Here is a 26,477-nt window from a genome sequence, read left to right as displayed (position 1 = left end):
GATTAACGGAGTTATCGTATTCGAAGCGATAAGCAGGAGCAAGGTTAACGTATGCCGAGCAGATCTACCGCTCGCGTGAGAGCTGCTGGCCGGCAAGGTTTCGGATCGGACTGCGTTTCAGATCTATCAAATCCCGATTTATCTTGCAGGAATGCGGTTCCAACTTCTAACGATGAAGTGCTCAAAGGAATCTTTTGCTCATTTGTTTTCAACTGACTGACGTCCGGATCCCGGGCTTCGGAGCCTCAGGCAATCTGACGCTTAACGACTCAACCTTACCTCGACCGACTTGTTTAACCGCTTATGGTTGAAGAATAACAATCCAGAGGCAGATGGTGTAGCGCTTGGAATCCGAACCCCGAGTTTTTTTCGCACACTTCCTACTCGGGATACACAGGGAGAATAAAGAGAAAAAAAGGATTGCAAGGCCGACCAAGCTAAACGCGATCATTGTTGCCAATCGAGTCGATAGAAACCGAAACCAAGACAAAATACAATTTTTTTGGCGCACGTTTTCCAATTTGGTGCATAATGGCGCGAGGTATTGACTGTGGCGCAGTTTCCGAAACATGGCGCAGGATGGCGCAGACAAATGCGTCTGGCGCAAAATGGCGCAAATGGCGCAGCCGTTCCACCCCTGGGCTCCCATTGGCCGCTGCACGTCAGTTTCAAGGACCGCCACCCCATGGCACTGCGTGTCCGTGAGGCAGCGGCTCCTTCTCTCCACACCCAAGATCAGCGCGCCGAAGGCAGCACACGCGCTCGATCGTCGACGGAAGTACACCGCAGACAAAAGAAGAGAGCGGAAGAGTCACGTGCATTCTTTCGCATTCAAAACTCGTAAGAAGTGCTTAGGTGTACAAAACGGCGTTCTGCAGGACAAGGTGCTCCCGCTCGGACGTGCTCCGTGCTCTCGGCATCAGCATTTTGGAGTCCGTCGATAGCGTAGAAAAATATTGTTATCGCAGATGCAATGGAGAAAAAGCAGCAAAAGGTGCAAGACTACTTCATTGTGTAATATTTCAGCAGAAAGTGGATTTTCGAGAGTCAAATTCATTAAAACTTTTATATTGAATTGCCCGCTATATCGAACTGGTAGACGTTTTCTTGCCAGTTCGATATAAACTGGTTTGACCTACTCTGGCTTGGATTTCCGGCCAAGTGGCACAAGCTTCAGACCATTTCGACCATTTCGTGCTCCCGAACTCAATACACTTGAAATTAACAATTACAGTACTTCTAATACCAAATAAGGGTAAATATAAAACTATAGTTTAAACATATCTTGTGGTATTTGTTGCTTGTACTATTCGAACTATTCTATTCGAAATTATTCGGCCAAAATCACTATTCGCTTCGAATTCGATTCGGACCCAAAATCCTCTATTCACCCATGCCTACAAATTTGCTTTCCTTTTTTGGTTGTGATTGTGATCTTGCTGCAGAGAATCTGAAGCTGTAATGGTTTAGTAAGTGAAAGCTCAATCAATAAAAACCTTCTGGGTTTCCTAATGCATAGACGTTTTAACAAGTAGTGCAAACCAGGATTCACATTAGTGCACATGAAAGAAAAAGCAATGGTCCGTCAAAGAGCAATCCCAACCCAGCAAGCTAATGAAATAAGAACCATGCGCGAAGCGCATTTCTACAAGGTCGCTTCTCGCTTTTTAACATATGCACGCATAAGTACAAAATTACTTGAATTAGTTCATCTTTTGTAGTGCACTCAAAAAGGCCACTAAAACCGACTGATCTGCGCTGTGTTAACGCAGTGATGCAGCATGAATCCTAGAATGAAGCTGCAAAAATGCCACAAAGTCAGAAACCTGAACTGAATTGGATTGTGATGGCTAAACACTAAACCCTCCAGGCTGCCACGGTTGCCGGATGAAAGTGGAAACTCTTCCAAAGACCAATCCCTCTATAGTCGGCCACAGGTTGAAAGAAAATTAAAAGCTGCTCCCGCCTCTTTTCACTTCAGAAGAGCGCTGGAGAGGGGGCAACATCTTCACCAGCATTCGCTCTGCTAAATTAAAAAGAGGTGGGAGGGACTTCCACATCAATCTTAACCTGTCACCAACTATAGTAAATGCTTTGGCACAGCTTGGCACGATTTTTACCGTCGGGTGCCGGAAGGCACAGGCTAGCGGGAATCATTCCTCAAAATGGTGCGAATGGTGTAACTGGACCACCCCTGCACTTTGCAGACTAGCATCCCTCAACCTATGCACGCAGCTACTGACTGCGCACCGCAGAACGTCCCGCAACTCACGAAGGCGCCGACCGACCGTGCAACGCAGAACGTCCCGCAACTTGAGGGGAACAACAGGTTGCACACTGACCTGTGCGTGGTGACGTTGTGGAAGAGATGCTGGTACTGAGGGGCGGAGTCCTCGGGCCCATGAGGCGAGGGGAAGGAGACGACCATCATGACGGGCCGTGTGGGGAAGAGCTGCTTGGACTGGCGCAGGAAGGCCAGGCTCTCGTTGGCCACCAGGTCCGGGTAGTAGTCCCGAGCGTAGTCCTCCCCATGCTTGCGCTTGTGGCCGTTCACACTCACCGTGTAGTTGTAGAAGCGCGAGTTGCGCACCAGGGCCGCCCACTCCCGCCACCCCGTAGGGATGTGGTTCCCGTTGTACTCGTTCAGGTACTTGCCGAAGTAGGCTGCAATAGGGGCGGAGACGGGAGCGGCGAGTCGTAAGCACCGGCATTGGTGCCACAGGGAGAGAGCGAGAAAGGGAGTGAGAGATGGGTATAAAAGGTCAAATTCAAGAGTTCTATGTGCCAAACCAATGAAGGGTGTGTGTCTGGCACGCCCCAGCGGAGGACTGAGGATTAATTTCAACCGCCTGGAGATTTTTCGACGTGCGACCAGAATCTCAGTCGCACCTTGACAGAGGTTCAAACCCGCCACCTGAGGATCTGTAGGCCAGCACTTTGCCTTGGAGATGGCCGAAAAAAGAAAGTGGACGATAGATTAGAAGTGTTTGTTTTGCCATAAGTTAAGGTGGTCTGGGTTGGTTTGAAAGCCTGTCAAGTTTAGTCTCCCCATATAAAGTGTGTGACACTGGTGTTTTCTCGAAAACTGAAGATAAAACAATTTTTCCACTATATTTAGATCTATGAACTCATCAAACCCTCATATGCAGAATAGTTGTGTGTTTGTGAAGCATAGCAAAGAGGTCCTCTTTTGATTGTCTTGTGACAGCACAAGGAACGCACGAATGCACAGACTGAGGTCAGGGAGCATCGCGTGGGGCGGTTCATGGCGTGTTCACACGCAATGCGTGCAAATATGCGAAGTTCTTTGGCAGAACAGGTGTTTGGCAGATGGCTGACTTTGCTGTCTGCCGCATCCTTCCGAAGGCAGCCTTCAGACGACAAAATCTAAGTTAGCTTCTGTAAGAATGGAATTCTGCGTTAAAAGACAAAGTACAATGTTGCAAGTGGTCATTTGCCACTTCTCTGCATTTATTTCAATCGGGATCACCGACACTGCCAAAGTCATTCACTACGTTACGCCATTCCAAGCAGCCTAAATGCACAACAAGATGGCGGACTGCTGCCAGATCGGTTCACAACGAATCGCTACCCGCGACCACGGCAGAGGTGAACGTCACTTTAAGATGAGAACTCGGTCACTTTTTTTGTTTTCATTTTGGTATCTCCGTCTCCTGTCAACAATTTTCACGCTCAGTCGACAATTTTCAGCTGAAAGAATTTGGTGCCTGTATTTCGTATATTGTTCATCCTGGCACACGTGAGGAAGGGTATGTCACTTTCCCCTGAAACACTTTGATTCCGTTGAATAATGGCAAAGAAAGAAAGATACTATTCCGCGATCAGCAGCTGCGTATGTCCCACATAGAGACCACGGTGCGACATCATTGGGGGGGACACTGTTGTAAGTTAGAAAATTATGAGATTTTCTGCTCAATTCAAGGCTAGGTTTTAAAAATCTCGTCATTTAGGCATAAATGAATGCATCAAAAGCCTCATATATTACAGCCAAAAGTCCTCGAAATGCCATCTACCCAAAGTCAACAAAACTGTCCCCTCCCCACTGCCAACATCCCATGGTGAACTGGGTTTGTTCGATGAACGGAAAAGAGACTGCATGCCGTCTTTTGCCTCAACACCGACCGTCCACCGCGACCATAGGCGATGCTGACTGGGTGCAGTGTTCCATTGTGCCCAAACCGGAACGTGGTAAGTCGAAAATCGCAGAGAGCGCGCAGGGAGACTGTATCCCCCGCCACAGTGTCACTGGGCACGTGACTTGGAAGACTGTGTAAGTGTTAAGAGGTACCACAAACTTCAATTTTCATATTTTGTTTTGCATAAAAAGATCTTTATTTTTTTCTTTTGCTCTGCTCCATGAAAGTTTAGAACAAACTTCCCGACGCGATTGTTTTTATTTCAGATCCAGAAAATTTCTGCTCAGAATTGGAAATTATTTTTATTACACATTAATAAACACGAGTTTGAATAAAATTAAATGTTTTAGGCTGTGTTATGAAATATACGAGAGTTCCATTTATTTCATGTCTATGTGCTTGCATTATTTTTACTTGTATTAAACACTTAATTTGTATTAGTATATGTAATTTTTGGTTCACTAATACAATTTAATTTGTTTTGTTAAATTTTTTTGCCAAGTTGGATTATGCAATGCCAAACGGTCTTTGAGGTATTTTGAAGAAATTAATAACTAAATAAATCAATTCACCAGAGGATATAGCACAGAGCAGAATTTAGCTGTTTTAATTTAACAACAGCTATGGCAGATCTTGACAATGGGAAACACATCTAGAATTGGAATGTGCCAACTAAGGTAAACATTTCAAAAGGTAATTAGTGCAGTTTAGGTCATTCATTTGCTAATGATCACTTTACGCTTGTAGTTCTAAGTCTGCGCGTGCAGGAGGATTACAGTTCTCACGATGCATGGCGACAGCGATGGCGTAACAAAACTGGCTGGTGAGACCGGTCCATTCCGCTAAACGTGTAGCACTTTTGCGTCACACTTTTGCGTTTCACTTTCTCGGTAGGTGCCTCAGAGGATCAGAGGTAAAGCGCCGGCCTGCAAATCCCCAGGTGGCGGGAAGCCGACCTCCCAGCCAGGGCGTGGCACTGCAACATGCTTGTTTGTAGTTAGTAAACATGCTTTAGCTAACGATACACAATGTCAGAAGTGGCTCGACAACCTTCCGCCCATACCTGAGAAGACAGAGATCAGGCATGGCCGAGCAGAAACCCCTCATAAGGACTGCGACTGCCCGAAAATGCGGCAGACAACTGGAGGTGCTGCCAACAATGACCGGAGCTGTACTTCAGAGCAACAAAAACAAGGGAGCGCAGGACGTCGCAGAAAAAGGCTGCAATTTTCCTCCACACGTCGCCAGTCAGAAGGCGATGCATGTGTTCAACACGTTCCAGTTGACAGAAGAGAAAAAATCCCAACATCTCCACGTTGTGAATGATGTTGATTGGGGCGAAGCTCTGGTGGTGCTGATGGTACTGATTATATTGTTCATAGGTAGTGCTGATGGTGCTGATTTTTTTTTTTTATTCCTCATAGGTAGTGCTGAATTCCGGGTTGCGTTTGGTAACCCCAGCTCTTGAGTTACTACCACATCTCAGAGCCCCCTACTCGCCCCGCAGTCGAGGCCGAGCGGTTAAGGCGATGGACTAGGAACCTATTGGGGTCTCCCCGCACAGATTCGAGTCCTGCCGACTGTGCAAACATTTTTTCTTTCTTTAAGAAGACAGATGGGATGGCAATATTTGATGTGAGCACGGACGCCGGACGGACAAGGCTAAACCCTAAGGAGCTTCGCCCCTAAAAGGAAACTATGACGTCCTGGTGAGGCGGTTCGAGGACTACTGTCTTCCGAAGGTCAACGAAACCTACGACCGGAACAACTTCCGGACCAGAGTGCCAGAGCCAGGGGAAAGTTTCGAGCTCTTGTTCCGAGACGTCCAGCTGAAGGCAAGGACCTGCAACTTCAGGGATCTGGCTGACTCCATGCTGCGTGATCCACTGGTGTACGGCATGTCCAATAAGAAACTGCAGGGAACGACTTCTGCGTGAAAAAGACCTAATCATCAACAAGGCCGTGGATTTCCGCAAGTCTGCAGAGACCTCCGAACGCCAGAAAAAAAAAAAAAAACCTTTGAGCACCTGGAACAAACAATCGACCCAGTCGCTCGCAGAGAAAAAAGCGAGGTAAGAAGATAAGCCCCGCTCCTGCCCAGCATCTGGCAAGCCTTGCAAAAGGTGTGGAAAGAAAAACCACTTTGCTAAGGTTTGCAACAGCACGAAAAATCTTTTGACAACGTCAACCAAACCACGAGCCCCATGGGTGATGCCGATGACTTCAATATTTTATGTCAATGGAGAAAAGGCAAAGAAGGAGCATGACTGGAAAGTCATTGCAAGGGTCGGTGGTCATGACACCCGCTTGAAAGTCGACACTGGTGCTGGGGTAAATCTGCTACCCCTCTCAATGTTCAAGAGCCTGCACTTTTCAACGACTCCCGCGCCGAGTTCCACGACCCTGCGTTGTTGCTACGGAGGAAAGACGTTAGAGCATGTCGGAAAAGTATGTCTCAATGTCCAGACTTATAGAAGAAGTTGGCTTAAATTTTTTCATCACGAAGAAGGGTAAGCAAGCCCCCCTTGGTCTCGAGGCCTGTGAGCAGTTTGGCTCGGTGAACCGAGTAGATTCAGTACGGGACAAGAGTGATCTACAGCAGCAGGCAATGTCCGAATTTCTAGATGTGTTCCAGGCGCTGGGAAGAACCAAGAGGGAGTACAATATGGTACCAGGGGTGGAACTCCTAAAATGTACTTGGGAGCAGCCACGGGAGCAGCTGAAACAGCTGTTTTGGAGCAGGTTAGGAGCAGCTAAAACTACGTTCTGGAGCAGGCTAGGAGCAGCGCAGATCCGTTTTCATTGCACTTCAGCTTGTGTCTTAGACAAGCACGGGAGCAATTTCGATTGTGCTTAGCAGCACACATGAACACGAGTGGTTAGGGACCTAGGTAGATGGGATAACAGTGTAACAGATGCGAAAACTTGAAACGTTGTGAGCCTTAATGAGAACCAAAAAGCAAGTGCCATATTTTTCTAAAAATAGTGTCCTTGAAATTTTCTGAGTGGCTTTTAGCTGTTCAAAATGCAAAACAGCACTGCTTATAGCACAACCCACGCATGCTCGACATAGTAATTATGTGTGCAAACCATGTGACGTGCGTAAGCAGCGGACGTGCAGTTGCGCGGAGGAACAGGGCAACAAAATTCGAGTTTATCCTTTTGTGCAACTCAATATCGAAGCAGCAGACGAGGATTAACGGAGTTATCGTATTCTAAGCGATAAGCAGGACCAAGGTTAAATACGCCGAGCAGATTTACCGCTCGCGTGAGAGCTGCTGGCCGGCAAAGTTTCGGATCGGACCGCGTTTCAGTTGTATCATATCACGATTTATCTTGCGGGAATGCGGTTCCAACTTCTAACGAGGAAATACTAAAAGGAATCTTTTGCTCATTTGTTTTCAACTGGCTGACGTCCGGAACCCGGGCCTCACCTCTTTGTGACTTGTTTAACCGCTTATGGTTGACCTGTGACTGGCAACCCAGTCACAGGTGGTGTAGCGCTTGGAATCCGACCCCGGAGTTTTTTCGCGCACTTTCGACTCGGGATACACAGGGAAAATAAACAGAACAAAGGATTGCAAGGCCGATCAAGCTAAACGCGCTCATTGTTGCCAATCGAGTAGATAGAAACCGAAACCAATACAAAATACAAATTTTTTGACGCACGTTTTGCGATTTGGTGCATAATGGCGCGAGGTGTTCATTGGCTGTGGCGCAGTTTTCTCAACATGGCGCAGGATGGCGCAGACAAATGCGTCTGGCGCTAAATGGCGCTAATGGCGCAGCCGTTCCACCCCTGTGGTACTTAAGCAAGACAGTCAACCAGTTGTCATGACGGTCCAACATGTTCCTCACGCTATCCGGGACCCTTTGAAGACGGGGCTTCATAGGATGGTCGGCGGCGGCATCATTGAGAAAGTTCAAGAGCCGACCGACTGGGTAAGCCCTTTGGTGGTGGTACTAAAGAAAAGTGGGAAGATCCACGTTTGTATGGACCCCAAAGCACGTAAATGCTGCCTTAAAAAGGGAACATTTTCAGTTCCCTTTTTAAGGAAACACTTCAACGCTTCAACACAGGGAAGATGTTGAAGTGGAGCTGGCCAACGGAAAATACTTTAGCAAGCTAGATGCCAATAGCGGGTTTCACCAAACCTCGGTTGACAACTCTACATCCCAGATCTGCACATTCGCAATGCCCTTAGGGCACTACTGCTATCTAAGACTTTCTTTTGGCATTGCTTCAGCACCTGTGGTTTCCCAGAGAGCCATGAGCCAAGTCTTTGATGATGTCCCAAGTGTCCAAGTTTACATGATGACATTCTCGAGGGAGGTCCTCCACGCAAAGAACATGATTCACAACTAGGAGCAGCATTGAGAGCTGCAAAGTTGAATGGCATCGCACGGAACGCTTAACCATGTAGGTTTGGAGTAGATGAGATACGCTACCAATGAGACAAGATCAGCTAGCTGGGAGGGTATCAAACCCGATCCTGAGCCAGTGCACTGCCTGTATGAACTGCCGCTCCCAACAAACAAGAAGGAGATTCAACAGCTTTTAGGAGTAGTCAATTGCTTTGGCAAGTTCCTTCCTAATCTATCAACAAAGCCAGCCATGCTTAGATTGTTAAAGAAGACTCAGTTTTCGAACAGACCAGCGCCCATACACGTGAGTGTACTACAGCGCATGTTAACGAAGGGTCCAGTTTTAGCCATTTTTAACCCCTCAAGATCAATTAAACTGACAACTGAAGCATCGAAAGGAGCTTTAGGCACTTCTCTGTTTCAACAGCACAAGAAGAAATGGCGCCCAGTGAGCTATCCGTTACGAGTTCTGACGGGCAGTGGGAGCTGATACTCCCAAATTGAAAAGGAAAATCTGGGCATTGTGTTCAGATGCGAAAGGTTTCACGAGTTTGCGTACGGCTAATCCGTCATGATTGAGACCGATCGTCGTCCATTACTAGCGACTGCACAAAAGACCATTAGAGACATGCCACCACGCCTCCACATTATAGTTTGTCCCCGGCAAGCAACTTGTGCTGGCAGATGCACTGTCCCACCTGACAACGGCAACCACTGATGCGACCAAGGACGACGTTGAAGTCCGTGTGGCATCTATCCCGTCTACCGTTGTGAGTGACAAGACCAGGACACGACTCGTCAAAGAAACTGCGCAGGATGGAAAACTTCAGGATGTCATCGATGATCTGATGAAGAAAGCACCATTGCAAGGCAAGTTTAAGCCATTCCAACTTGAACTTTCAGTAGACAATGGTGTACTCCTGAAGGGCTCGAAGGTGGTTATTCCACAAAACCTAAGATCAGAGGTGCTGCAGCGCGTGCACTGCGGACATCTGGGGGTGGTAAAATGCAAATATCACGCGAGGCAATTAATGCTTTGGCCGGGAATAACCACAGATTTTGCTGCGTGGATCAGCAAATGCCTTCCACGTGAACACATTGCCTATCGTCATTCAGATGAACCACTGATGCTCCGCGAGACCCCCCGGTAGCCCTGGGCAAGAGTTGGGGCAGACGTGTGTCAATTTGCTGGAAGGACCTACATGGTCATTCACAACTCCTATTCCAATTCTCCAGAAAATGCTGAACCCCAGAACACAACGTCAAAAACAGTTATTGACTCTATGTCAAGCGTTTTATCAAGACACGGAATACCTACGGAAGAATGTACAGGTGGTGGACCCCAGTTCATGGCACGAGAATTCTCCGATTTCGCCTCACACTTCAATTTTGTGCATGCGACCTCCAGCCCATACTTCACCAAATCCAATGGCCTCGCAGAAAAAGGTGTCCAGGTAGTAAAGAAGCTCCTCAAGAAATGTGCACACTCCGGCGAATATTTTTGGCTAGGCCTACCGAATTACAAAGCGACACCACTCGAGAGTGGGAGCAACTCCAACAGAACCACTAATGGGTCGCAGGCCGCACACTCTTCTGCCCAGGGGGATGGCATGACGTCACGAGCCTAGCCTCCGCAAGGCAACTTCTTCTGAAGCCGCCTCTCCTCCTACCCTCCTCAGATTTTTTCCGGAAACGGTATGCATCTCGGGACGAGTCGGCCCCGGCACGGGACTTTTTCCGGTAGGTTCTAGTAGAGGCGCTATTATGGTGAGCTGTAGTATGTTCAATCTACGGAGTAGGCAGTGAGCGCGGAGTTGGTGGCTGTCGGATTTGTAGCGTCTGCTTGTCTTTCTTTTGCCTTGTATTTACGGAATAGGCAGCGAGCGCGGAAGCGCTGGGTGTCGGATTCGTAGCGTCTGCTTATCTTTTGCCTTGTGTTTACGGAGTAGGCAGTGAGCGCTGAAGGTGGGTGTCGGATTTGTAGCGTCTGCTTCTTCGCGGTGCACCTACGTCGTTGGTGAATCTCTAGGAGGCTTCGTAATGTAAGTCGAGCGGCTCGCTCGAAGCAGCGTCTCAGCAGAGACTGTCTCATGAAAGCGCTGTCAGAGGCAGCGCTCAATCTTAAATCCCGTTTTACGCACTCGCGCGCTCCAACCTTGACAGTGCTTTTTTAAGTCCGTCTCAGCTGAGACGCTGCATTCGAGCGAGCCGGTCCTGGGCAGCGGTCCTTCCGTGTGCTTTAGCTTTCTCTTCCAAACTGATAAAAAAAAAAAACCTTTTTTTTTTTTTTTTGCGAAAACGCACAAGAGCAGACGGTGTCATCTCGATGTCTTCGGCAACAAGAAATGATTTAGCGATGCGAGGCGTCCGCCCGAAAATTCGGAAGATCCGACACAGGAATGAAAACGAATCATGGTGAACTCTATACCCCTCCTGCTGAGCTCGTGGGATATCAACTTACCTTGCTGAGGCAGCTTCCTTTTGTCACCGCGAGTAAAGCCTAGTTCCACTTGTCTCAAGGTGTCTTAGTTCCCGTATTTTATTTACATTAGAATCACTTTGAAAATAAAAACAATATATACAACACTCATTTACAGCATATCAATAGATCTGCAACACAACATTGACTTATAAGATACTCAGACGGACAAAATAATTACAAGGCTGACATAAGACATGGTAATCTGTTTAATCTGGCTTATATACATATGGCTACTGGCCTTTGAACTGTGCGAATTCGATGTGCCTTCGCCTTACTTTTAGTTGGAGTACATCTGTGGACACAGTGCTTATGCTTCGCTGTCTGATGTCCAGGTACTTCTGTGCATACAGACCGCATGAGATGATAAACGTGGTTCTTTATAGGTTCACTGTCAAGCATGTGGTCATTTAATGAACTAAAGATGTCTTTGCCAATGAAGCATTTCATCAGCAAAGGGTGAACGCACTCATCGATGAAACGAAACATCAGTGGGCGACTTTTTCGACCGCTCGGACCGATTACTGCAATTTTGTACACTACACAATCCCATCGCGGTTAGGAAACACCAGCACGATTCGTCCACACAATCAAGCGTGACCGCCGCGATCGCAAACACTTTGCAAGGTGACCCTTCGATAGAGACTACACCTTTGATGTCGTTCTCCGTCGTCAGAACTGTTGCTCAAGCGGTGCTCTGCGTTCTCACGCGGATTTCACGCTTGATGGTTCGCAGACTCCGCATCTCGACGATCTCGGGCATCGCCGCGTCGCTCCTCGGTCCGCTCCGTCCGTTATGCTTAAAGTTAAACGCCAAAACAAAAGGGATACGAGAATAGATGCAGACAGGACCAACTAGAGCTCTAGGACCAACCAGCCTAACTCGCCGTCTTAATTCCACCCGTCTGTTTCGACGGCTCCGTAACTCGTAAATCCCACCGAACGAGGCAGAATTTTAGAGTACACCGCCAACCGGGGCACTTCCGGGCCGACATTTTTTTATGACTAGGCTTCAAAAAAATCACATGATGCCATCCCCCTGCTTCTGCCAGACTTTGCTACCAGTCCAGCATGCCCCATACGCAAATATACCCAGAACATGAATTGGGGACACTGCCTCGTTCCCTTGGAAGGTGGCGAGAAAGTTTGATTTAGAGGCATCAAGTCCTGGGACACAAAAGTGCAGGTTGTGTGCGGCGAAGGACCAAGGTCGTATCGACTTCACACGGAACGGGGTCGAAAAATGCGCCTAAACTGTCGGCATTTTCTCAAAACACAAGGGTCGCACACTTCCTCGAATGAAGCCGACACTGATGAAGAAGGTCTGCCGCCTACCACACCGCCTCAGTTGGCAGCTCAGCACTACAGCACCAGCAGTACCACTGGTCTAAATCCTCGATCATCTCCATCATCCCCTCCGCCGAAGCGAGAGCGTCCCAACAGGTGCGCCAGCCACGCCGCTTGACTTACGACGAGAACTTCCAGCAAGAGGTGCGACGGTGCAACATCAAATGAACGAAGTGGCTTCAACGTGAGTATGTTTTCGCATTATTCATTTTTATTTTTTCAATAAAGAAAAGGGGATGTATCGGCCATTGGCCGAGCCAATCCAAGCCGACCTCCCACTGGGGCGTGGCACTACAGTGAAACCCGTTTAGAACGAACCCACGTACGGCGAATTATTGTCGATATCGAACTCACGGAAAAGTTGAACAAAAATGCGTGTAAAAAGTACTTTTTAGAAGGAACAACATATTGGCTATATCAAACTTTTTCCCCGCGGGAAGGCTTCCAGAAATGCGCAAACAATCGTCTCCTATACTCCTATACTTTGTCTCATCCTACGATTGACTAAAAGTCAAAGCCAGAGGCCGCCAGATCCAATCATGTTACACGTTAAACTATGACATGATTAACATTTATTAGGGGTGGACGAATAATGCTCCGAATCAAAAAGTGCTGCATAATTTCTGTAGCTTCAACACTGCAAAGAGCCTGAATGTTGTCGCTTTCTTTGCGATGTAAAATTGGTGAGTCATTCAGTGCTATTCAATTCGAACCAGTGTCCGCCCATCCCCATTAGACGCGAGCACCGACACATGCATTGAAGCCAAATACCAGGCAATTTCTAAGTGGCTTGTGACTGGATCTGGTGGTCAGTAGCTTTTGTCTTTAGTCCATCGTAGGGTGGACTAAAGACCCCCCTCCAAAAAAAGAAAAAAAATTAGGAAAGAAAGAAAATTCCAGAAGCTCAAGCCGCAAAGAAAAATGAGCGAAGAAAAACAATCCTGCTAAAGGGGCACAGAAAAAAAAAAAAAATTCAGCACAAAGCGTTTTTTTACGAAGAGAAGCGATTCAAAAGGGAAGATAAGCTAAAAAAAGATGCACGCATGCACAAACATTTTTATCAATGTATTTCTTGGGTGATAAGTGGCACAAATTGTTTACTTTTGGCAAAATGACCAGCATATAATGAACGAATTGTGGAAGTTCCCTGTAAGGGTTTTTGCTATATTGAACTACTTGCTATATCGAACTGATCGTGGCGCTTCCTGCTGTTCGTTATAAACAGGTTTGACTGCACCACATTCGTTTTGTCGCTAATGATACAGCAGGTTCAAATCCCGAATGAGGTGCCCACACTCTGACAGAGACGATTGCACGTTGAAAGATCCCCAAGCGTTCTATATTAACCCCCGGTCCTCCACCGGGGCGTGGCAGATGCCCTTCGCTGGGTTGGCACACAAAACCCCCCTGTCAATCTTTTTCTGACACTTTCTCGAGACATTTTTACGACTGATCCCTAGCCCTATAGGCCTTCCGTGCAAACATCACAGATCCGAAAGTGGAATGAAGTTCAACGAATGAAGTTTAATGACTACAGTCGCTTACAAAGTGAGAACAGCAGGGAGGAACTTCAGTTGTCCCGCCTCCAGCGCAAGCTTCCTACCTCTGACGACACTTAAAATGCCTCGCGCGCCCCGGGCGCCTGAGAGTGGCCAAAGCGCTGCGGAAGGCATGGGGCGCACGCTAGAGGCCCGGCATTTGAAAGAAAGACACGCTTCACTGTTCTCGCTCTGTTGGCGACCACGAAGAACAAAGACCGGCAAGGCACCCCACCTGTTCGGTAGCCAGCGCTGCTGAGGTAGGTGGCGAAGGAGCGCGACTCAAACTCCTGCTGCCACTGCGGGGAGGAGCAGTTGTCGTTGTTGGTGTGCACCTGGTGGTTGTGGGCGTACAGGCCCGTCAGCAGGGAGCTCCGGGACGGACAGCACATGGGCGTGGACACGTAGGCATGCGGAAAGTGGGCCCCGCCCTGCCCCAGGATCGACATTGTCTTGGGCATGAACCCCATCGAGCCTGCATGGTGCAAGGAAGGAGAGAAAACGAGAACACTCAATCTTCGGAGTGACAACCGTATCTTCCGGACCATGGTCTGTGGACTGTGCGCATTTAAGAGTTAAAACTTTGCGCGGTGCAGGCTATTTACGCAAGGACTCGTTTCCTCAAAATCACTCACTACGACGAGACTCTATAGATTTTGTGGATGGCAGACTTAGTATGTTTGAACTGCGGGGGCTGTTTTTAAGGGTTTTTCTTTTTTTTTCCAAGTCGGACGAAAATTTAGGGTTTAAAGGGGCTCGTGTTGAAGAAAATAGGACACGGGCATGTGACTCCCCAATCCCAGGAAACATATGCATAACCCGACTACTTGGAGAACGTCCCAGTACCGATAAAAAAATTAGCCGAGATAAAATTGGCCATTCTGAAGCAAGGAGAAGCCTCGCAGACAGTGCACTGGGGTTCATGCTGCTGGTTGACACAAAATAAACCTGCAGACAAAGATTTGCCCCCCATGAAGCACGGCTTTTCGTTATTCGAGGAGAACACAACACGGGGTTTTTCGGGGTTCCCCAATTTCGATAAAGGCAGTGACTATTTCAATGGCCACTGTCAAAATAATTTTAAAAATTATCTCCAGAATCGTACCGTCACTTCTAAAAAAACATGGTAATTTTTTTTTTTAGTTTTGACGTATTTTATTAAAATAACAACTTTGTTATTATGTCAATACCATCTGTTGGGCTAGTTGGTTAAACATGATCAGATAAAATTAGCGCAAACGACAAGAGAAGAGAAAGGTAAAACAGACAGGACAGAGCGCGACTCACAACTGACGTTTTAATAGAAAAAGACAAGAAGGAAGTGAAGCATTTTAACAATAAAAGGAAGAGGAAAACCCAACGAAAATACAACCGCGCCCTAGGTTGTCTTGATAAAAGAAGAAGAAAAACGCCAAAATCGTGACTACCTTGGGTTGCTGTACTAAAGGAAGAAGAAATAAGAAAAAATCTCAGAAAATAAGCCACAACGTTCAGATGTTGAACACTTCGTCGGACCTAATGTGAAACACAAGTTAAAATTCTATCTTAATGTACAATACACACTTCTTGCGGTGTATGGATCATTACTGGTGGAGTTCAAGATAGTGAAGTTCTTTTGGTGAAAGGGTCACCGAAGGGGCGCTGACGCAGGTGTTCCCGCGCGTGATGATGGTTTGCGCCTCGAAAAGTTCTCTAGCTCGTTTTTCACCGTCACGCCTCAGCACTTTGGTGTTGTTCAACAAAGGCGAGCAGTGACAGTCTCGTACATGCACGGCGAGGTGTCCTGCTGGTGACGACTTTAGTGCAAGAGCATGTTCTCTAAGACGGTCATTAACACATCGTCCTGTCTGGCCCACATACACTTTTCCGTATGTTAACGGTATCTCATAGATTACACCACAGCTGCAGTCCACGTATTTGTGTCGATGGTTTACTCCACATTGTGCATGTAGTATCTGCGTGTTGTTGATATTCGGACAGAGCTTCTTCAACTTATCCGGTGCAGATAGCACGACTTCAACATGGAACTTGGAGGCCACCTTCTTTAAGTTATACGAAATACGATGAATGTATGGCAGGACTGTTGGTCGGTGTCTTCTGTCCCTTTCTTTGTCTCGTTTACCGCGTGAAGGAATCAAACACTCAGCGACTTCATACAACAGGGAACTTGGGTACCCAGAAGACTTGAGTCTTTGCACTTGGGCATTAAAACTATCACTTGCTGAATGTGCAAAAGATTTCTTTAGTGCTGCACTCAAGCAACTGGTAACAATACCGCGTTTTATGAGCTTGGAATGGGCCGAGTCAAACTGTAAAAGTTCTTCCTGGGTTCGTGGGGAGTACGTCCAGCATGTATGGTCTGGAGTGAACGTCAGCCTGAGGTCGAAAAATTGCAGGACCGCATTCGCTGGTGTCTCAAAAGTGAAATTGAGGCCCTTTCCTCCTTCCAAGAAGTCTGTACGTATGCTGTTGATTACTTGTGCCTCTTTGTCATCCGGACAACATGTGAGTAGAACCAAGTAGTCAGCCACGTATCGAAAAATACGGGAAATTTGTTTGGTAGACGTTCTGTTGGCTATCTCTCTATCACATTGAGACAAGAAAATGTCGCACAAGATAGGAGCTACACATGACCCTATACAAATGCCCTTCTTTTGCATGTAGGTCTTGCCATGAAAATTGACCAGAGTGGCAGAAAGGTAAAACCTCAGAAGTTCTAAAAAAGATTCCACCGGCATGCCATATTGGTTTTGAAAAGGAACTGAACCGTTTGCTTCTATGCATTCCCCCACTGCTGTAAACAGCTTATTATGTGGGATCGAATAAAACAAGTCTTCCACGTCAAGAGAAAACCCATAACGGGCTGTAGTGAAATCTTGCTCCAGGTAACAAATTATCTCCTCTGAGTTTTTTACCAGAAATGAATCATCCAGATGAAGATGGGACAATTGTCGTAGGAGAAACCGAGACATAGCCCCTTGCCACGATCCTTTCTCCGTAACCACTACACGGAAAGGGCATCCTGTCTTGTGGGTTTTTGTGGTGAAAAACATGTCCAACTGGTTCTTTGTAGTAGCAGAAATCAACTTCCTTAATTGAGTCAACTCAAGCCTATGGCACATTTGGAGCGCCTTCGCCTTTACTCTTTTGGTCTTGACATCAAACAACTGGTTGAAGTTCTTATTAATTGCTTCATAAGCCTTGTCTAGGTAGTTAGAACGAGGAAGCACTACAAAACCTCCTTCTTTGTCTGATACCAGTAGGTTTAAGTTATTGCGTTTGAATAATCGACAAGACGGGGCATTATGACGTCTTCTGTCAAAATAGCAGCTTTATTTTCTCGGCATGTACCATAGCTGCCACAGTGTCTGCAGTGGTTGCTGTTTCTTCTATTTGGTTTTGGACGGTGTTGTTTTGTTGATGGAGTCGCATGTCACTGCGTCACATGCCTAAGAAGCTTCGGTCCTATTGGACACTGGAAATGTCTCATTTAGTAAGTGCGTGCCTTGGTGGTAGGCAGTTGAACAATTCCTTTCAGATGTAACAGTGACATCGTCTGATGGCGATGCTGCGCTCTCACAAGTCTTTTCAGCAGCTACTCTTCCATACATTTTTTAACCCTCAACAAAGGCAAGCTGGATATGCCTTTATCTTTTATCTGCAAGTAACAAACGTAAGACTATGCACCACTGAGAGTTTCGATTGATTTTTGTATCTCCGTGTCTCCAGTAGCATAGGCATGTGAGAGCGTCTTTGATCGGTTGAGTGTCTTCGATCGGTTGTAAAGTCTCGCCAGTCTCGCTTAGCATGTGTTTGTGGGTTTGTCGTTTCGTTTAATTTTTTTTTTTGTTCGTGCATGACGAGTCTGGGGTGGGTACTAAACGACTTGGATGTTAAATTAAGTGTTGTGAAAGCAAACATTGCCTCCTTGATGTTTTTTGACCAGTGCAAAAGAAACGGCAAAGCTTCTGACACACCAAGCAAAAGTCCAAGTCGCGGTTCGACGGTTCAACACACCATTTTCTACAACAAATGTAGTGCAATCGATTGCGATTTTTATGACCCATATTTTGAAGAGAGTCAGAACTCCTTTTGTCTGTTCTAAACAATGTAAAATAATCATGCACTCGTGGCGCTAAAGGGCAACTCCGCTTCATTTTTGTTTTTGAAAAAACAATGCAGTCCTGTTCAGTATCACCTAGGAAGGCCACACGTCGAATATTACGAACTAGTTACGTCTAAATGTTTCTTAAACGGTCCAGCAAACTATGCTACTCTCCAAGTTGCCAGAATCGGCCGACTCGTGCTGGCGAATTGAGGCGCAACCAACAGCGAAGTCAAGGCTACGGCATGGGTGTAGCCAACATTGAGCTGAATGTCATCCCCATTGCCCCTTTTTACTTGTTTTTAATTCTCCAGGCAAGCGTAACGGGTGACATCAGAAACGTTTCCTCTCTGCGCTCAGCGGTGTCCACGTGATTGGCGTAACGCATTTGCGCAGCACACTTCTTGGGAGCCGTCCGGCTGTCCTGCCACCATGGTCCCTCCGTTACTGCCGTCCCCCACGTCACAACCACCGTCGTCATTGTCTCACCATTTGTGATTGTTTTCTCTCGGAGTTTCGTTCCCTCTACGGACACAACCTGCGCATACTTATGCCGCAGTTGTGCGGATGTCGTTGAATGTCGTAAGACACCAAAACGTGGTGAAAGGTTCGGTGCAGACGACACTTGCGCCTGGCACACGCCCGCCCCAATCCCGCCCGTCGTTGCATAGAGGATCATATGACATCACATACCACATGATAGCCATGTTCTGAAAGGGGCACTGACACATAAAAATATTTTTTTTTTTATTATCCGAAACGATCGAAAACGGTGTTGGGACATTACTTTCAAAATTCTAAACTTTAGAATTCAGTATTTGTGAAGTAAAAAACAATTTCCAAATGCCGAATTCGAAGTTCCCGCACGATCCGTGCCGGTGCGTTGACGTCAAATATTGCGGAGTCCTGAGAGTCCACTTTCTTTCACAACTCCGTGCTCTTGCCATCGCGACACAGAGCGAGGAGAAAAGGAGCGGCAGATGAGGGTGCCGGCAGACCGAAAAAAAACGGTTTTGAGCGGTGTCGCCTGCCCAGGCAGCATGTTTTCCAAGGGAGGATACAAATTTAGGAGACAACATCACAACGAACTCAGATTTTTGGTATTTCAAAAAGAAGGGCCGTAGTGCGTTCGCAATTGCGTTAAAAAACATGTTTTACAATTGCCGTCATTAAATGTTGTAAAATGTCGCCTATAAAGCTTCTAAATTTCCTGATTTTTGACGTCACCGATCAAAAGAACCGAGGAGGCGAGGAGCGGCAGAGGAAATTTTATTTTTTTCCGACGAGTTTTTTTTTTTTTGCCTGTCTATGACTACAACTTGCATCGTTTTAGACAATAAAAAAAAAATATGACCCTTGGGGTGTCAGTGCCCCTTTAATACGCCATCATTTATAAGTAAAATATTTAGAAATATATTTATTAAAGTTATAATTTACTTTCAACCTTGGCTCACTGGATGTGTCTTATGGAGCACAGATGACTGCCAGCAATTTTGTCAATGAGCAGGAAAATGAATGCAGGAGAAGCACGACTGTTTAGTAGTCATCCGGTCATGGAAATGCAATCCACTCAGAAATAGAAATTTTAAATTTGTTGTAATGAGTGCAGTATCATGGTTAGACTGCTCGTTTTGTGTTTATCTTACTTACTTCATATATACATGAAAGGCCAGTGAAATAACAGCGTTGGAAGTCCCTGAAACAGTCAGTTTTTCTTAGTTGTCTTGAGGAACTTGCAAAGAAACCAGACAGAATTTGAGTCGCCTTTTACCGGGTGCTTTAAATATTCTTTCAAGTTATTGCTTTCTTCGCAGGATTGTTCCTAAGTGTGCTTTCTAATGTCTATGAAATTTTTGCTTCATTAATTTGTCTCTGAATTACATGCAACATGTCCAAAGTCAAAAAAAAGCTTTGTGGGTTTTCAAGCGTATTGACACTATGTGGCTTCACAAAAAATCCAAAAAAGTAATAAGGAATTTTCCGTGTCGACTTGAGTGAGCAGAAAGCACTCCACCCAGTCTGGTTGCCCCAAGTAGGAATACACACCAAGAGCAGCTTGGTACAGGCCTCAGTCCGACACTTGGGTTGGTTGGCTGAAGCAGTTTTTCCCCATGCCTTGCCAGAAATGCGTTTGTATTCTTTTTTTCGGTGATCTCCCTTTATTTGCTGTGTAGCATTTTGTCCGAATAGTTGAAAGTTTCTTCGTTTCTCCCTGCATTCTGTATCGAGCATTACCATCAATGTACTTGATCTTATTAGTTATCTCACAGCCTTCAGTTCGAGGCAGTATTGCTTTCTGCTGCCAGAGGTGCCCAAAATCGATGAAGCAAGCACCAAGTAGCCGAGATTTCAGTTCAAAGTGCTCACCAAACCTATACGAAACACAGGCAATAAGTGTAATGCAGGAAAAGTATAATGTGTGATCACACTGGGGCATATTTATGAGAACTGAAGGTACATGTCGACATTATGGGACATTAAAACAAATGCTTTGGTGCAAGCATCAAGCAATGCATGGTCGTAGAAAGAAAGAAAATATACCAGGAGTATGCCTGAAGGCATCGCTTTTATTTTTTTTTTTTTAGTTTAGTGAGCACTGTACTATTGTGGTGGCTTTGACACACTAGGTTCATAGCTCATACTGGCTGCTATATAGTAAATATAGCATCTCGGATAGTCTATATTATCCATTACTCCTTTGCTGGCATGTGACCTGGTTATCAATGGGATCATTCATTTTTTTTTAGTTTGTGTATGACAAATCATGCAGAGAAATGCGTTAATAAAATGACACAAAAATATCCCCAAATAATTTCTTTATTTGGTGAGTACTAGCTGTGAGTACTTGTTTTTGGGAAGCAAGGAAAGCAGAACAAATGAAGTCTGTAGTCAGTAAGAGGGTAAGAACTGAGTGGGAGAGGAGGGGGTGGGCAAAAGCTTGGGGTGGAGAGGAAAAAGCTCCTCAGCTCCAACCTCCCGTCTGGTTCCTCCTCTCCCACTCGTACTCTGTTCTTGACCTGTCAATGACAATAGATTATCACACTTTCAGTAAATAAGAACAAAATAAACATCATTGCACTTGGTTGGCAGGTCTGAATATAAACAAAAACACAATATAAATTCAATGCACCCAGCAAGGTAGGAAGCCATTAAGCAACAAGAGTGGAAACTAAAAGGGTAAAAATATTGCAAGAGGCCTTTCACCTGGCATGAAATCATTAGGTAGGGTTTGTTGTTTTCAATCTAAATATGGTTCTAAATTCAGGGTACTATTTAGGTTTCTTTTATCTACGAAAGCATTATCTGCTTATTTGTTCTTGGAGAGTATATACACGAAAGTTCACCTGTTATTTTGTTTTCATTCTGTGATGTATGCTTTTTTATACAGACAGACCACCGGCTATTAACAGGCATACAATGGGAACTCTAGCCGTGTCACTGGTATTTCGGCTGTGTGGCAAAAAATTCCCAGCTGGCTGAAATTCATCCTCAGTCTTGCAATCGAGCGTGCCAGATGCACTTGTTTAGTTCGACATGTAAACCCTTATATATGACTTTGATATTTAAAGGACAGCGAAGTTATTACACAAAACTAAATTGCAGGAGAGGACATGCATTTTGTCCACAAGACAATCTCAGATACTACAGTAAAACATGATTATGTTTAACCAGGTTAATTCAAACTATGCCTTGTAACACACTATTTCTGAACAGACTAGTAGCTGCAATGGAAATGTATAGCAAAAAATGTGGTTCGATTGAACAAAAATTGCAGCGTCTCCCGATGGATTGAACTGCCAAGAGCGCCGTTTTTCTCTGCAAGCTGGCTTTCACTCAACGCAGGCAATAGCATTGGGGGAAAGCCAGCTTGCAGAGCTGGCTTTCTCCCAATGCCCTTGTTTGCATTGAGGCCGCTTGAAAGAAAAAAGCCAGCGCAAGGTGGCATATTTTTTTTTTTTTTTTAGGCGGTTGCGTTGACTATTTGGAAGAAAAGAAAAAATTCTCTTCCGCGGAGGGAGCGGGGAGAGGGTTAGCCGGGGAGACCTTGAAAAACGAAGAAGCGGCCACTGAATGGCCGCATGGCGCGCCCCTCATGACGTACAGAGGCTCCTTTGAGAATAAAGTACTTTCATAAATCTGGTGTTCTTGTTTGATGTCAAATTCATTAGAACTTGTATATTGAAATACCCGGTATATCAAACTGGTAGACAGTTTTTTGCGAGTTCAATATAAGCAGGTTTGACTGTACTACCCTTCTCCACTCAAATGGCCCTCCCGAAAATAAACTGGCAACTTGACAAGGTTGAGGTTAGTTAGGCAAACAAGTATATACAGTCATATCTCTTTAGTATGGACCTTGTTATTATGAACGTTCCGCAATTTCGAAAAAACTTTTGCGAAGGGATTTGTTGTTATGCAATTGTGACCTGAGAAACCCGCAGTCCGAACTATGGACCACTTTTTTGGGAATGAATTGGGAATATATGTGCATTCTTGGTCTCATTAATATGAATGCAAGTTTTCTAAAATAGGTCAACAAACATAACAATGTGAACCCTAGAGGTCACAGTCTGCACACAAATGTTTGTGGCCTGTCTTGAGATAGGATGTGCCCACCTAAAGATGGTAAAGTTTTTCAGATGTTCAACCCAGATCCGTGTATTGAGAGAGTTTGGCCAATAGGCGGAGCAAAGGCGGCCGCCAGCGCCGAATATTCCCCCCACGCTTAGAGCGTAAACTAAATTTGTGACAATGCGTCGACCAATCAGGATACCTCTACTCCATCTCACAAATGTCTGCAGTGAAGACAAAGGCACAGGCGCGTGAGCCTAGCTCAGCGAAACGCTTTTGTTTGTACGAGACCTCGTGCATAGGAAGCACTTTCGAAAGCCACGCGCTCGTGCCCATGCCTTTGTCTGCACTGCTAGAACAGCGTCCTGAGACTGGCTGAAAGAAAACAGTGCAAAGGGTGGGGTGCGCGAGCGTCTTGAGACGCGGAGTTCCGCTCGGCACGGCTCAAATTATACTTCGTTTCACTTTATCTGCGAGCGAAGCCAAAGCTAGAAGCGCAAGACCAGCGCTTTTTGCATTTCTCCCCAGCTCGCGCGCTCGAGCAAAGCCTGAACGCACGGAGCTTCCGTGCTCGCGCTTCCAGTTTTGCCTTCGCTCGCACATAAGGTGAAACGAAGTATAGCCGTGTCACATATTTAGATCACACGACCACCGCTAGGGACTGTTTCGCGGCCTGTGGTTGGCCCCGAGATGCTCGCCTATTCAAACCAATGTATGGCCAAACTCTCTCAATAAACGGCTCTGGTTCAACCCTAATGTGCCCTTTGCCCCTCCCCGATTGTTATTTGAGGTCAAGGATGGCATGTGATAAATCCCATTCATTTGTCACATGCATTCTTAGTGCATAAAAAGCAAGGTTGGATGCTTTTGTGGTCAGTTAAGAAGAGGGAAAGACAATATCTGGTGAGAAGCAAAATGGTCAGAGGCCATGGCGAGTGTAAAACGTAAGCAAACAAAGCTTTTAGCTCAGCTCAAAAAAAAGAAATATGCAAATTCAAAACTGAGAAGACTTCAGGACATGTGCAATATGTTAAAGAGTAGAGCTCCCCTCCCTTCTCATAAAAAGACAACAACAAAAAGCTTGGCTTTACTTTTGCAAGATTGACGGTGCACGCTTTCTCGACAGAAAAGTGGGCTCAAAAGTAACAGTGAAAACTTACATCCCATAAATTTGTGGTTAAATATACCATGCCTGTTTTGTCTATGCTTGTTATCAATAATCGCGTGTGTTCCAGACTGCGATTTGTTATTATGGACAATTTTTTCGGGGAATGGAGGTGTCCATATTAGTGTTGCGGAGTTGCCACTCCGTAGTTGGAACGATTCCGGAACCCTTCCGCATGTTCGCAACCTCGGAATGGAGTGGAGTGGCGGCAACGTTGAGGGGAACGGAATGGGAATGGAGTTAGGTACTTTTGCCCGGAATGGGAACGGAATAGGCCCGGTTCTTTATTTTATTTCTTTTTTTTTTTTTTTCTGGGGGGGGGGGGGGGAGGGGGGGGGGTACGTTCAGCTATGCCGAGCCAGCCAGCAAGTCAGTTGCTCCGAAATAAAATGAGTGGGAAGCTGCTAGTGCGCATGAAGCCATATAACAGACTTTTACGCAAAAAAAATGCAATACAAAAAACGAGCATCAAAGCAAAGACCAGAGGGGGGAGGGGGTGGGGTGGCGGTGGCGCCTTTCACGGACGCGCAGAAGACGGACTTCACTGGTGTTACACGAGATCGAAACAAGAACCTAGCAAAAGGAACGAAGGGAGCGGCAATGAAAGAAACCGCCAAGCACGGCTCCTCATCGTCCATCCTGTCTTGCATCTTTTTTTTTTTTTTTTTTGCGCGGCGGCATGGAAGATGCACACGCACGCACAGACTGAGATCTGGGAGCGGGGAGAGACTCACAACTCTCAGAGCTCGAATAACTCGTTGACTCGCAGGCCGCCGAAAGATGGTCAGTTATTAGGGAGTTTTAGAATAATGTACGCAATTTTAGCGCACGCTAGCGCTAAATTTAGCACTTGTATTAGCGCACGCGATGTGAGAGAGTTTTAGAATAGCGTTTCTCCGTCGCGACGCAAAAGCCCAAGCATCTCGCGCTTGCGACGCCACCAAGATAGTCACAATTTTTATTTCACACACGAAATGCTTTAACTTTAGAAAAAAAAACAAGCTTTTGGTCCAGAGTACCATTTTAGATTTGTTTAGGCATGAGAATGCGACGAGAGCAGTTGACCGGTTGTGTCCGCTAGCGTCGCCTCGGCAAGAGAGGTCTCGTGTACTGACCCTAGCACATCATACCTTCGCCGAGAAATGTTCGCGTGTCGCAAGCATCAAGTTGCCGGTGATCGTCGCCAAACCGAGTACAATGGCGTCCCGTATTGAAAATCGCAGTCGCGAGGACGCCGACGACGTCGCACTCACGACGCCGTTAAAGCAACCGCCGACATAATCCTGGAAGCCGCCATTTTTCTAACTCTGCGCGTCTTGGCTTTAGCCAACTTCTCATCACGAATCCTCCTTGGAGAAGTGCAAGGACTCTTTTTGCATACACACGCTATTTATGAGAAATAGCGCACGCTAGAATTGCGCACGCAAAGCGCAAAACCTGGGTTGCGTTCGGAGCATGCGCAGTGTCGACGACGCTATTCCTTGCATACACAAAGCTTTAGCGTGCGCTATTCTAAAACCCCCTATTGTTTTCTTATAGTTCGAGGAGCGTTGTTTACAGTCTAGAGGTTTTTTGCGCGACACAAGGGACAATCACAAGCGAGTAGACACAAACAAGCGCAAACTTTCAACTAGTTTATTCGTGCTCGATCGACCACGAATATCCAGTAAGAGCATGCGCAGCACGCTACACAGAAGAAAAAAGGAAACAGAAAAACAGATAGAAAAGACACCCACCAAGACACATTCCACGATAGTCATTATCAAAACAGCAACCCGGATAAAAACTGCACTTCACTTTCAAACAAAGAAACCGAGGTATCGCTAACACAGTCACGTCCCTTTTTTATATAAAAAGCTTCCGTCAATTCTCTGGCTGTGCTATCTTTGCTTCTACCCAAGATCCTGATCTCTCGAAATCGTGCCTCACACCCACAGTCGGCACAGTGAGTTGGCAAGTGTGCATTGCCTTTATTCCTGATCGACAATTCATGTTCCCGTGCGTGGTCATTAACACAGCGTCCAGTTTGACCAATATATACTTTCCCACACGAGAGCGGAATCTCGTTTAGCAGGCTAGCAGCTGGCCAACCCTGCCACCCTGCTGCCTTCCATGTTCACTCCTTTGAAGCACGAAATCTGGGTTTGCTTCGGCATTAAAACAAAGCGAGATTCACTTCTCTCTCACCTCTTGCGCTTTGCTCAGACATTTTTTTTTTTATACTGCATTTTGACGTGCAAGTCCGCCTTTTACTTGGTCTTTGTTCCGATGCTTGTTTTCTGTGTTATATGTTTTACATTCAAGTGGGTTAGGGTTACAAGCAAGCTAGTGGATGCCCGCTCATTTCCTTTGACATTAGTCTCCGCATACCTTGTTTCACCTTGCGATGGACCGCTGCGGACGCTTCGAGTCACCCCAAGCAATCCAGCACCGTGAGTTCAGTAAATTCAGTGCTTTTTTTTTTTTTTTGAGGGATTTAGCATTTTTTAGCAATTACTTATGCGTTTGATAATGTCAGCTTTATGCTGCTTATGTCGGAAACATTGCACAATACAGCTGTCAAGTGCCAATTTTTATGTTTATGAATTAGAGGAATGGAATGGAACAATTCATCCATTCCAGGAGTGGGAATGGGCCCACTATCCCCATTCCTAGGAGAATTATCGAAAACTCTAATTCCCGGAACAGAATTGGAATGGAATGAGGGTGCCCATTCCACAACACTGGTCCATATTAACGAGACATGACT

General features: G+C 46.0%; 1 protein-coding gene across 2 annotated transcripts in view; it reads right to left on the bottom strand.

Moving 5' to 3' along the window:
• LOC8027059 (putative extracellular sulfatase Sulf-1 homolog) overlaps window positions 1-26,477 on the bottom strand; it is an 86,848-nt gene that overhangs the window by 52,695 nt on the left and 7,676 nt on the right. For both annotated transcript variants that reach the window (XM_029979461.4, XM_029979455.3), the window contains exons 3-4: window positions 14,122-14,361; window positions 2,343-2,664 (exon numbers count right to left, since the gene is read on the bottom strand). In XM_029979461.4, coding sequence (XP_029835321.2) covers window positions 2,343-2,664; window positions 14,122-14,361 — 562 coding nt within the window. The remainder of the gene's footprint in view (window positions 1-2,342; window positions 2,665-14,121; window positions 14,362-26,477) is intronic.

The sequence above is a fragment of the Ixodes scapularis genome, unplaced genomic scaffold (assembly GCF_016920785.2).
Source record: "Ixodes scapularis isolate PalLabHiFi unplaced genomic scaffold, ASM1692078v2 PGA_scaffold7__128_contigs__length_106722199, whole genome shotgun sequence".
Taxonomy (NCBI): Eukaryota; Metazoa; Arthropoda; class Arachnida; order Ixodida; family Ixodidae; genus Ixodes; species Ixodes scapularis.
The sequence above is the reverse complement of the archived record's forward strand: the minus strand, read 5'-3'. Positions and strand labels throughout refer to the sequence as shown.